The 13,051-nt window shown below is 51.5% G+C and overlaps 1 protein-coding gene across 1 annotated transcript; it reads left to right on the forward strand.

Annotated features, from left to right (window-relative positions):
* Positions 1-338: 338 nt before the first annotated feature.
* Positions 339-8,819, forward strand: MRM1 (mitochondrial rRNA methyltransferase 1). The gene is made up of 5 exons (XM_082327943.1): positions 339-1,250; positions 1,715-1,808; positions 3,701-3,821; positions 7,896-8,015; positions 8,159-8,819. The coding sequence occupies exons 1-5, from the start codon at positions 427-429 to the stop codon at positions 8,206-8,208; spliced, it is 1,209 nt and encodes a 402-aa protein (XP_082184069.1). The 5' UTR covers positions 339-426; the 3' UTR covers positions 8,209-8,819.
* Positions 8,820-13,051: the final 4,232 nt, after the last annotated feature.

Consider the following 13,051-nt stretch of genomic DNA (forward strand, 5'->3'; position numbering starts at 1 on the left):
GTGCCCGGCAGCTGAGGGGAGGCGAGGCCGGGGCCGCCCGCTCCCCCCCCGCCCACCGCTAGGCGGCGCTGCCTGGCGTGGCGGGGCACCCCCCTCCCTCCCCTCTCGCTGGTGCGGCCGCGTGCCCGCCCGGAAGCGGCGCGGCGCACGCGGGCGGGAGGAGCGGGGCGGTGGCGGGGCCCACGCGTGTCCGCGGCGGCCTGCAGCCCTGCCCGCGGCTCCCGGAGCCCCCGCCCGCCCAGCGGGCGCCCCGCGCGGCTCCGTGCCCCTGCCGCCGTCCCGCTTCTGCGGGCGGGCTGTCTCTGGAGCTGAGCTCGGTGTTTTTCCCCCACCCAGGGCCCCGTAGGGTGGTGCGGGGCCGCCTCCTGTCAGCTCAGCCGCGGCCTGCGCTGGCCTCTCCCGCGTGGAAAGGCCTTTGAGGCACCAATGGAGCAAGCGCTCAAGTCCAGCGTCTGGAGGGCCGTGGGGCTGTCACCCGCGCACCGCGGTCCTTGGTGCTGGGGGCTGAGGTACCGCTCCACGCGGGAGCGGCGGCCCCCGCCCTTCGCACCGCCAGCCGCAGGCGGGGGTGAGGAAGGGCCACCCCGAGGCAGGGATGGTGGCGGTCAGCTTCCCCCAGCGGCCCTCCCGGAGGTTTCTGGAGCAGTGGCTGACCCCCGTGCCTCCCGCGAGGGCCTGGCCCCGCAGAGCTGGCCACGGCCGTGGCACAAGCGGTACGAGAGGGGGGCCAGGCAGGCTGCGCCAGCCAGCGCGGAGTTGTGGAGCTCGCGAGAGGGCGACTTCTCAAAGGCGAGGAAGAGGCTGGAACGAAAGCCTCTGTCCATCGAGAGGACTAAAGGCTCAGAGATCTTATTTGGGATTGCACCGTGTTCCCTGGCCCTCTCTCAGTCGAGAAGGGACCTGTTCAGGTTGTTCCTCAAGCAGAGCAGCGGCGCTCGGCGGCTTGTTATGAGTGAGTTTGTCCTTCAGGCCACAGCCCGGGGAGTCCCTGTGCACCACGTCAGAAGGAGAGAGCTAGATGCTCTTTGCAGAGGTCAGGTCCACCAGGGAGTTTGTTTGGAGGCCACTCCTCTCCATTTCAAGAGTTTGGAGGAAGCTGAAAAGCCTGATTTGGGGGATGAAGAGAGTCCGACCCGACAGCTGATTTGGCTGGTGTTGGAGCAGATCCAGGATCCCATGAACCTGGGGGCACTGCTGCGCTCCGCATACTTCTTGGGGGTGGACAGAGTGGTGACAAGCCAGAGGAACAGGTACGGGGCTGGTTATCTGCTCCTTCAGCTTTTCTCTTTCTTTTCCTCCTGGCTCCCAAAGAGGTTTCTAGCCTGCATTGCTCGACAGCTTCTTTAGAGGGCTTTCTAGGACTGAGCTTGAGAGCTGAATTTGGCTAGCTGCTGCTTTGCGTTGCGCTCTGCAGGGAGGCTGCAGGACGTGGTATTCCAGGCTGGTAAGGAATCTCCCTGGGTACTTTTTGTTTTAACCCATTTTGTGTTTCAGTTGTCCATCTGTGCACAAAACTGCTGTAACCTATTTCCTGGGTTAATTTCTGAGCCCTCCTGTTCTCCATAGGAAAATACATCCGTATAGCGAGCAAGGTCTTAGTGGACTAGTTGGAATTGGGCAGCAGAGGCAAGAGAAGGAAATACAGAAACACAAATTCTCCTGGATTTCCTTTTTTGCTCTCATATGACGCTTTTCCTTTCTTTTTTCCTTGCAGCTGCCCCTTGACTCCGACAGTGAGCAAAGCTAGCTCTGGAGTTATGGAAGTCTTCGATGTCTACAGCACAGATGATCTCCGGAGCTTTTTGAAGGTAAAATTATCCACATTTTTTTTTTCCCATTGGTCTCAAGAAACCTCAAATATTGTATTTGTTGAACAGAGAGGAGGTGCAGGAAAAGGACTCAGTTATTTGCAGCGTTCTGTGCTCCTGCTCTGCATTCCTGTTTGCTGCCGGTGGTCTGTGCTGTCGGACCACCTCTGACGGGCACGCACCCCCAGTCCCATTCCATCGGCTGGGGTAACAGGGCTGAGTTGTGAGTCTTTTTCTGGAAAATGGCGATAGCAGGATCACGCTGTGTCTATCTCCCGAGGCTGCCAGCTCGGTAAGATGGGGTCTGTCTCCCTTTCTCTCCGTGGGGACCAGAGCTAGCGCTGCTGCCTGCAGCGGGTCTTGCCTGGCGTGTGGCGGAGGCAGCATCCCGGGGCCCAAGCACACGATGGCAGCATTGGGCAGCCTTTGGAGCAGGGGAGAGAGGAGGAACCAGGGCTGGTGTGAGCTGCTGAGAATCTTTTTAAGCTATACCTATGTGGTGAGATGAGGTAGGGCCCTTTGCAGAATGGTGTTGCAAAAGAGGGGGGGAATGCACGTGGAAAAAAAAAATGATTTAAACTGAAACAAACCCAGGGAAGTTGCTTTGAATTGGCAGAGTGCATCCGTCCCCTGTGATAGCACCGTGCGACTGTCCCGACTCCTCGTGGAGGTCCCCTGTGCCCTGGCAGGGCTGGGGACCGGCTGAACGCTGTGCACACACGGAGCGGGGAGCTGCAGGCTCTCATCTGCCCTCCTGTTTGTGTGGGATCCCCCAGACCTGGGGGAGCTGTGGGGTTGGGTTGGAGGGTTCAGCACGGGGTGGGAGGGCAGAGGCTGCGGACCCTTGGGGGAACAGAGGCACCCGGTCTGTGCTCCCAGGGTCACTGCGTGCCTGTGTCCCTTTGAGGAAGAGCTCGTCATGGTCTGATGTGACCGCGAGGAGGCCGAGCAGAGGTAAGCCTGGACTCTTCCTGCTTGGTGCTAGAAAACCCTTGTCCAGCTATACAGTGGGTCTGTGGCAGCTGAAGCTCTGGATGATGGTGAAACGAAAGATACATAAAATACATTGATATTTAATTGAAACAGCTAGAAGAATCACTTTGTTTCTGTAAAGCTTGAATTATTAACATTTTGAGCCATTGCAGCAGTTCATTTAATTGGACCCGGATTCACTGGCCTAACCCTTGGCATTGCCTGGTGGGTGTAAATTTGATATAACGTAATATAAAAAGTGCCAGTTTCACAGGAAATGAAGCTGGCAAGAAGCAGTGGCTTTTTTATTGTTAAAATGGATTTCCAAGAAAAATAATTAATGCTCTTTTTACTAGGATGTGGGAGGGAAGGCTGGTTCTCTGGTTATGTGAGGCACTGAATGTTGAGTGCCCTGCCTTTTGTATGAGCTGATTTTTGGCATCTGAGTTTGAAAATGTGCACTTGTGTTTGAAAATGTTACTGTGGGCTTCTGATGGCTGAGCCTGCACTTGAGAACGTCCACTGCATTGCTCTGTGGAGTAGCCTTATGCTAATTTGTTTAACACTACTCTTTTTGTATGCTTTCCTGGCAAAAACCTTCCTAGAACTGTTGTGTGGGCAAAAAAAAGCTTTTCAGTTGCTGTTTGCTTGCTTGCTGAACTGGAATAAACACCAGAAGGAAAATTACTTTTTTTTTAATTTTTTTTTTTTTTCTTTTCCTTAAATCAAGGTTTGTGTGCTGGTACTGGGAGGACTTTGGTGGTAAAAATTCAAGGGATACCAAAAAATCTAGAAAAGCCAGTCAGCTTAACTGAAAACATAAAAAAAAAAAAAAAAGTGTGTTTGCATACATGACTTAATTGCTTTTTAAGCTTGAAAAGTAGGCAATTTTTTAACATCTGTTTTCTTTCCCTTTCTAGGCTAAAACTGCAGAAGGCTGGGAAGTCGTGGGAACGGTCAGCAAGCCTGAGGATGTGGAAGATGTTCCTGTCGTCAATTGCTTGGAATTTCGGTGGAATAAACCCGTTATTATAGTAATAGGTATTTCAATTTGCAGAGCTTTGGGCTTGGTGGAAGTGCATGTGTGAGGGAACGATCAGGGTGATGTTTCACTCCAAAGCTAGTTGCAGGTCTGTTATGTTACACCACGCTTTGGTCTGGGAAAGAAAAGCTGAGCAAGAAGTACTAGAATGATCTGGCTGCAAATGAAATAGGGCCCCAGAAGAAGAGGGGGAGCCGAGCAGCATCTCAGTAGGAACTGCAAGAACAGACCAGTTTGTGTAGATGAACAGGGAGTTTAGTAGCTGCAGAGGGTGTAGATGGCAGTTTTCAGTGGCAGGACAGGTCTGGGTCAGCGTAGCCACAGCGTGTTGTTTTGCATCGTGTTCTGTGGTGCTTGTGATCCTGTCCTAGAGCCCTGAACCTGGATTTTCTGTGTTGGCAACCCACAAACCCGAGTGAGAGACCCGGGAGGTACGTGTTTGCTCTTGCCGTGCTGCGGCTGTAATGGTGAGATGTGCCATGTCTTTCTTCTGTCATGTTTCCTCTTAAAAAAAACAGGAATATATCTCTGTGCCCAGGTCTGGAAAGAAGCATGAGGAGCTGTTGCTGGGGATGGTCTGAACACAAAGCTGGGCTTTGTGGCACGGAGACCAGTCGGTGGCTGCTTTTGTACACCTAGGAGAAGGCAGGAGCTGTTGGCTGCTGCGGTACCAGCAGGAGGAGCAGGTGGAATCTCCTCCCTGCCAGACCTGTGCGCTCTTTGAGCAATGGGTGCCACTTTCCTGAGCACCTAAACTGGGCGATTCCTACAGGGCCCTCTGCTTCTGCCCCCTCTTTGTGTAGTGGATACTTGCAAAGGATGCTGTCCTTTGTAGGCAGAGTTTGGGGTTGTGCAGCCTCCCAGAAGGTGAAGAGAAGGGGAGCAATGGCCTCGTGGCAGTGAGATAAAAAAATTCAGCCAGGATTGCTGGCACCCTTGTGTGGCCATGCTGTAGCCCCCCACTTTGTGTCACCTGGCACAAGAGCTGGTTTGAGCTTTTACACTTGGAAGTAGTGTCATGCTGGCGATGAGCCGTCAAGGGGCTGTAATCCTGCCCCGTGCTGCGGTTTTCTTGGCTCAGAAGACATTCCTTTAATTAAAATGTTTATTGAACTCCTAGAAATACTGACAAGACAACGCCGCAAATCTGGCATCTGTACAAGATGTGTGGAGCTATATTATAAAGGGAGTAGGGAGGCTGGCAGCGCTGCTGATGGACCACAAAGAAATGCATCCCAGAAACAACGACAACACCAGGAGAAAGGAAGGGGGTGAAAGTGGCAGTGGTGTCGTTACCTTGAATTATGAGAGATTTCTCCAGGAAAAAGTCCAAATATCCTTTTGTCAAGGGAGATTGGAGGCCGATTGGTAGATGCATGAGGAGAGCTCCCGGACCTTGCAGCAGTAATGATTTCAACTCTCTGCTGAGCACTAACTCTTCGCTGAAAAGAAAATTGGACATTACAGTCGTCTGATGCTGAGGTTGTTTGAAGAAACGTCCTAGATCTGAATATGTAGCGTACCTGCAGCTGCAGAGAGCAGCAGAGATAATTTAGCGTGGTAGTGAGCTTCCTAGCATTGCACAGATTGTCTTGTAAGTTAAGCATTTGCAGACTTGAATTCACCCTCCTGGCATCCTCGCTGGCTTGGCAGAGAGTGATTTGGACAGTCCAGCTTAATGCTGTCTGCACCGGAGTCGTTGCCGAAGGTGACAGGCAGGCTGGCTGCCCTAAAGACTGGGAGCCTTGTGTGAACAGGAACAGATTGGGAGCACTTAGATGTCTGAGCAAGAAGAGTTTCTGGGTAATTTGTTCTTCTTACACCTTCAGGCTTTAGCTTGGGGTTTAAGACTGTTCATGGAATTGGTTTTATCGAGATGCTCGTTTTGCGTATTTCTCTGAACTGCCAGCATGGCTGCTTCTGCCTGGATTTGAACTTCCAGCACGGGAGACTGCGGTTGTTACAGTGGCGTTAATTGTAAATGGGGCAGGAAACCTGTGTTGTCATTTCAGCCAAGCTCTAACTCTGGTCTTTGAGGCTTGTCAGTGAGGGACAAAGCTAAGAGATGGAAGTCAAAGATCTGAAGTGGGAAGTGTTTTGTTCACCAGTATAAACTAGGATTTAATCTGATTCAGTCAATACTCCCTCCCTCGTGTCACACTGTGCAAGTCTTTTTGCCCTGAATTTATGGCTCCTAATTATTTTAAGCAGCCAGAGCCATAAAAAGCTTTGTAAAAGCAGGAAGCAAAATTGCTGCCTTTATTAGGAATCGTAAGACCCTTATCAGAGAGAGGAGAGGATTGCTCCAGGAGCTGTCGTACCTCTGGCAATAGCTGCTGTCCCAGTTGGAGAGTCCCATGAGAGTGTGTTTTGAGAGGCTCAGGAGACAAATATGGCTGTAAGTTGTAAAACTTTTCTGTGTTCAATCAGGAAAAAGTAGGATAATTTTTCTTTTTTTTTTTTTTTTTTCTTGAAGCATCCCTAGAGAGCCCCAGTCTAGTGATGAAGAAGCAGGCCGGGCCATGGGAGGCCTGGCTCTGATTCCTTGTGTCGCCCAGGCTTCCCGTGTGACCTTGGGTAACTCACCCAGGTCTTGTCTGCACTTCTGGTTTAAAGAAAGGAGGAAGGAAATAATGGTTAGGATGGGATTTTGGTTTTCTTTGGTTCACTTACCCCAGCCAAAGGATGTTTTTGCCAGTGTGGCTTATTTCATGTGGGAAGGTCATGCAAGATGCATTACCCAAAGCATTCTTTTGCTTGCTCAAAATGCATCTTGCCAGTTAGATCAGGCCAGCAAAACGTGAGGCTGGGCCTCAGCTTCCAGTTGTGAAATGGGAATAACAGCACTCTCCTGCCCTGTGCGGTCGGAGCGGTGTCGCACAGATCCATACATAGGGACGGGGCACGGGACCTGCTGGGGAGGTGCTGGAAGTAGACACCAGGGGAAGAATTTGATGGCAACTCAGCCCAGCAAAGAGCTCGTTTACCTTGTGGAGCGGGGCTCCAGTGGCAGGGACAGTGCCTAAAGCATACGTGTATGCTGTTAAGACTTCAGGTAAGCGTCTAAATTTCGGTGAGCTTGAGCGAGTCCTTGGTGACGGCACTGGTCACGCAGGCAGAGGCACAGAAGCCCTTGGTAGGCAGCGGGTGCCCCGGCAGTGCCGTCCCAGGATGAGTCTGGGGTTCAGCTGGGGTCGGGATATGGCTGTCGAAGGGGAACGTTTGGCTTCCAGCATGCTGAGCCTGTTTTGTCGGGGGTGAGCACGCCTTAGAAATGAGCTGGGTATTCTTGCAGCCGTGTAGCTGTCTGTGTAGCTCTAAATAATGAATGTGGAAGAATTCTTTGGGGAGCCAAGAGGGCTGGGAGGTCTGTGGTCTTCTGCATTTTCACTTGTCTGTGCGCAGGATTGTTTAAAGCCTCTCCCTTTCCATTTCCCTTTGTGACAGTGCGAGTCAAACAACTACTAATGACCTGGGATAGATTTCAACTCTGTTTCACCAGTGTATCAGCCCAAACATATCAGGGCTGTTGGATGGTTTAACAACTAATCAATTGAAGCCTCTGGTTAAACTGTCTGCATTCACAAGTTGCACCCAGCCGGTGGTACTGTGTGCTGAAAAGGCTGAACCCGTCACTATCAATAGGGATGTGGGATTTGCTGGACCAGATCAGGCCTGTGGCCTCTTGTCTGCATTGTCCCTCCGGCAGCCGCCCGCGTACGTGGGCAGCCGTCTGCTGGCACGGTGGCTGCTTGCGCAGGGGATCTTTGCACTCAGGCTACGAGGCTCTGTGCTTTACGCTGTGCATGCACAGGTATTCCTCAAAAACACTTCAGGTACTGGAGAACAGATCCAGGGAGACTGGAGTGGGCCAGGAAGGGGAGGCAGGTAAGGTGCCTGTCTCGCCTCTGGTAGTTCTTGGCTGTTGCTCCATGGGAGCTGGTGAGGTTGCTGTGGGCTTAGAGGCAAGGGTGTACTTGTTACAGAGCATTAGCAAGAACTGTTCTTGGGAGGGGGGAAGAGGGACGTGGCAGTGGCTGCGAGCTGACCTGAGCTGTGTCTTTGTTCTGCAGGCAGTGAAGGTGACGGACTTTCCTTAGAGACGCAGCTCTTGTGCCATCGGATGCTGACCGTCCCCCCTGGCAGAGCGCTTCACCCTGGGATCGAGTCGCTGAATGTCTCTGTTGCTACTGGTAAAAACAGTTCTGATGCACAAAGGCATCATAGTCCAAATTTCTGTATTTAAAAATCAAGCAAACATCCAGGCCTGCAGAATGATGTTCTTGTGGTTTAAAAAAAGATCTTTTTTTTTGAATTTATTTTTACTTTCCTACAGGTATTCTCCTGCACTCCATCTGCAGCCAGAAGCTGAGGCACGGTGATTGAATGTTTTTTTTGTTTGACGGGGGAGGCTGCTCGGCGTTTCATGGCTGTGCTCTGTTGGTGTGGATATGGAAGCGCTCTTTCCAGGGTCTTCACAGTCGCTGCAAGCTACAGGGAGAGCCCCACCGACCTGAGCTGCATCTTGGCTGACGCACGATACCACCAGAAACGCTGAAGTCAGACACCTGCATGTACTAGGTAACACCTCCCACTGGCACCTCGGAGGGGCGGCCGCAAGGAAGGGAGACAGAGCTAGGTTTTAAAAGCAGCCAGCCAAATCCTTCAGTTCTTGCAGTAAAATACCCGGTGATGGCTGCGAGCTTTGTGCTTGTTACACGGGGGACTTTGTACGTCGCTTGTGCTGTGGAGAGGATTTGGGCTGCAGGTGAGAGACGGTGCTTGGCTGCTGCAGCCACCGAGAGCAGCCGTGCCCACTCTGTGCCTGAGCCCACCGCCCCCGTAGCAGCCCAGAGGCTGCTGGTGAGAACCGGGTATGATTTGGGACTACTCAGTAGCAATTTCTTTATGACGAGGCGGTTTCTCTGTTACATATTGCTGCTTGAATGTCTGAAAACACACCGTGTTGTATTTGGTTGTAAACCAGGTCTGCAGCCCTGCCAAAGGATGGACGTGAGCTGTTGGAAAACAGCTGTAGTGAGGAAAAACGCAGCCCATTGAAATAAAGCCTCTGTAACGACTGGTTGTAGACTCGAATCAATTCTTTTTGTGTCATATATAAATCCAGAGGGTGATTAGTGGAACAGGGCACTTCCTTTAGGTGGGAAGGGGTAGCAGGAGCTTGTTCTCTTCGTCCAGGGAAGTTTCCTTTCCGTGGTGGGCCTGATCTTACCGGATGCTGAGCTGCCCCAGCACCACTGTCCCTGCTGATGGCATGGGAGGGCGTGAGGGTGGCTTCATTTGCAAATATCCTGGTTGAAAACCAGGCTGGCTAAATTATTGAGAACCAAATGAATGTTATCACTTAGCACCTTAATTATTTTATTTAGCTACTGTGGCCCTTTGCATAGGATTCCTCATTAACACTTAATTTACAGTGCCCTTTAGGGATAATTTCAAACAATTCAGCTTAGTCTGCCCCCTCCCCCCCTTCCAAATGAACAAGTAAATCACTCAGAGTGACTAATTAGGACTTTCCTTTGAGCTAAATGAAGTCTGTAAACTGGTCTGTGGATGTGGAGGTTTTTCAGATGCGTCCCTGGGAGGGCCCGGCCGGTGGGTGCTGCGGCGGTGGGGGGCTGCGGATGCCCCAGATGCCCAGGATGGAGGACGGGACATGTGGCTCTGCGGCTGCTGCGGCCACGGGGACTTTGCCCAGCGTTGCGAGGGAAGGGCAGACGCGGTGGCTGGCGCTGGGCTTTCGTGCGGCCGATTGCCCAGTTTGGGCCTTATTTCCCTCCCCTGCTCAGAGACCGCCGTGCGGTGGCCACGGAGGTGTCTCGGGGCCACGGCTGCCTCCACGCCCTGCTGGGGTTCCTCGAGGAGCCCCACGAGAAGGTTCCTGCCCTCCTGGCTTGCAGGTGGGATCCTGCTCAGCTTTGCAGTGAAACCTTTTGCTTTTCAAAGGTGTTGAGTACTCACTTTGCTGTCTGCAGCCGTGATGGAGAGGCTGCCTGGCGCGGTGGCACGTATCCCGAGCTGTGTCTGCCCCTTTGTCCTCTACCGTGGAAAAGGACAAAACCCAAATCTGTCCCAAACAACAGCCGCAGCACGAGCAGGGCTTTGCTGCCCGGGTCTGAAGGGGAGCTGCTCACTGAGTAACAGTGACCCGGTGCACCGCTGGGGCGACAGCTCTCGGGCGGGTCTGCAGCACGTGCATTCTGCCAGCTGAATATGTCTTTTATTTTAATGCTGAAATAAAAAGGCTGTGGGCCAGGGAGGCTGCAGGCCGGCCCCGCCGCCGGCGCTGCTCACGCAGCCGTGGGTGCCCCAGCAGAGGGTGCCCGTGGCTCAGATTTGCTCCTTTTTCAGAGGAAAGATTCAGCGCTTGGGGCTAACTGAACCCTTCCTTTCCAGCAGCAGGGATGAGGATAAAGCTGTTTCTTTATTCTTGACCAGTAGGTAAGTATATATATTTCCGATTTCATAGGAACTGCAGTTTCTCTCTCCTTTTTTTTTTTTTTTTTAATTTATTTGAGCAGTACTTTAATAGAGGAGGCACTTTTGCATGTGTCTGGGAAAGCCGGGTGCCGTCAGACTGTGGTTAGCCGTGCTGGCTCCCCCCCTCTAATGAGGAGGCAGGTGAGTAACGATGGAGCAGCTACTTTACTTCTGGAAGCCTCCCAAAAAGCTTTGAAACCTCAGTGCCCCCAGCGGCTCTGCCGACGGGGGGAGTGAGGAAGATCAAAGTTCCCGCAGTTGCTTGTCCAGCAGTCCAGCAACCATCGCAACTCCCCTGCGGATTCCCCATGCAGCCACTGTATCCACGGAGCGCCTTGGTTTGGCACTGGAGTATCAGGCAAGGCTTACTGGGAGTTGCATGGGGCTTGAATTTTAAGAGGCAGGAATTTGCGTGCGTAACTAGGGCTGCAGCTCAGACTTTTTTGCTTGAGGGCTGCAGTACAGGCGCTTGTGAGTGCAGTAAATCCCACTCCAGGCGGCTCTGCTGTTTGCATTCAGCCCGTTTCCCTCGGTGGTAAGTTTTGGCCCCTCTCTGTTTCACTGGGATGCCCCTCTGCCGTCACCCAGTCGGCTTTTGGATGTATCTGCTGATGCCGATGCTTCCTCCTTCTGCCCCAGCGCCATCCTGCTCTGGGCTGAGACCTGTGAGGAGCACAGGGACCTCTGCGCACTCGCACCTTTGGAGATGGAGCTTTGTGCTGTGCGATTTGCCCCTGATCTAATAAATGCGATCCATTAATTGGATCATTGCCTGCTTCTCCAGTTAATTTCCTGGATATTTTTAAATGTTAAAATGTAGTTTTTATAGTCTTTCATTATTTTTAGCCTTAAGCTTGACTATAATCGTCCCTGTAATGTAACTGTAAAAACTCCCGGCTTTATATCATAAAGGAGGACATTAATTGTCATTTTTTGTGTACATCAGCAAGATCAAAACATGCTTCCTGATTACTTCTGTTTGTACATACAGTCTCTTTGATATTTAGATATGAATAAAGTGTGTGTGTGTGTAATTTGAAAGTCAGTTCTTCCCTCCCTGCTGCTTGTTGTGGATTCCTTTCAGAGGCTTATTTACCAAATTGATTTTAAAATTTAGTAATTGCCCTTCCAAAATGATTTCTCAATAATCAAAGTGTCTCTAAGCACAGTGGCAAAATATTTGTCCTCCATGGTTCAGAAGATGTGCTCCGCGCTTTGGCCTTTTTATCCTCAGTCGAGGGCGACCACAAATCTTTTTGTGCCCCAAAATCAGCTCCAGGGAGAGTTGGCTGCGAGAGAAGCTCAGCGCATGCCCCGGGTTTCGCTTTTCTGCACAGATTATCAACACGACTGAAAAAATCCCGTTCCATCAAATCCATCACTGGGTCCCGATGAGGTTTGCCAAGGCTTTGGGACAGAGAACACCTTCTTTTGTCTCTGCGAGGCTCGAGGTGGTACCACGGCTGAAGGGAGCAGCGCGGTCCTGGGGCTGATCCTGGCACCCGCGGGGCTGGGGCAGGAGCGGCCGGTGCTGGAAACGCCGCCCAAGGGGCACCGTCCTCGCCGGCGGTGGGGAATCCTCCGCCGCGCCGCAGCCCCGATCCGAGTTTGTAAATGTAATCAACCTTGAGGTCTTGTTACTTCCACAGGTGCAATTAACATTACCATCTGCTAATCCGTGATTAATGATGTTTACAAATATGCTACAACATGTTAAAATGTGCCGGCACTCTTTTTTTTTCCCTTTTTCCCCCCCTCTCCCTGTTCCAGCGCGGGAGCTGTGCCGCCGGCAGTGGCGCGGGAGGGATTTCCCGGCGGAGAGCTCCCCGTACCCCACTGTTAATTCACAGACATTTTGTTTTCATTATTTAAAAGTGCTGTTAAACTCCAAACCAGCTGTAGGAATGACAAGTTCAAATCAGAAGGTCAGTGCTGCTAAATGGGATTTAATTGCACGGGGGTTGAGGTACAAACTGATGAATCTGAATAATAAAACTTTGTGGGGAGCGACATATGGCACAGTTTAAAGTAAATTTTTATTGATCATCCCACAACTGATGTGTTAATGGGATGGCAGGCTTTGCTTTGGGTTTGATATTGATGTGGAGTTTTAATAATGTCACACAGGAATATTGTAGAGGGGTTTATAATTTAAAAAAAAAAAAAAAAGTGTTTTCTATTAAGTGCCTTTTTCTTCCTAACACAGAGAGGAATACATTATATCGCTACTGTATGTCCTCCAGATCTAGGTTACATGTAATTGCTTGGTAATTGGTAGAACCATGTAAAAGCCATGGTATTTGCCAGTAAACCCTCCTAAGTTACCATGAAATTGAAGTGTGATATTTATTCTCTGCAAAACTTGCTACCCAAATATCGTGTACGATCAGGTTTGGTTACCGCGGAGGCGTTACTGCAGCGGCCGTGCAGCGCGTAACGCCCGCACGGCTCCGATTTTGCACCGCTGCCATCCCAGTGACTGGGGGGGTTCTGGCTGGGGGGCCAGGGGGTTATTTTGCTTCAAGGGAAGATGCTTTAACCTCCCTTGGGCTTCGGTCTCGGGATTATTACAGTTATTTCGAGGCCCAACTCCAAATGATGGAGGCTTGGAGGTAGCTGAAGAAGTTCTCGTCGTGTTTTCAGTGGGACTGGGAACCGTAATTACACTCACGATGGTTTTTGAAGCCTCTGGAGATACAGTATTTGTCGGTACACCGGGGGCACATCC

This window comes from Platalea leucorodia (assembly GCF_965183815.1).
Source record: "Platalea leucorodia genome assembly, chromosome: 16".
NCBI classification, from domain to species: Eukaryota; Metazoa; Chordata; class Aves; order Pelecaniformes; family Threskiornithidae; genus Platalea; species Platalea leucorodia.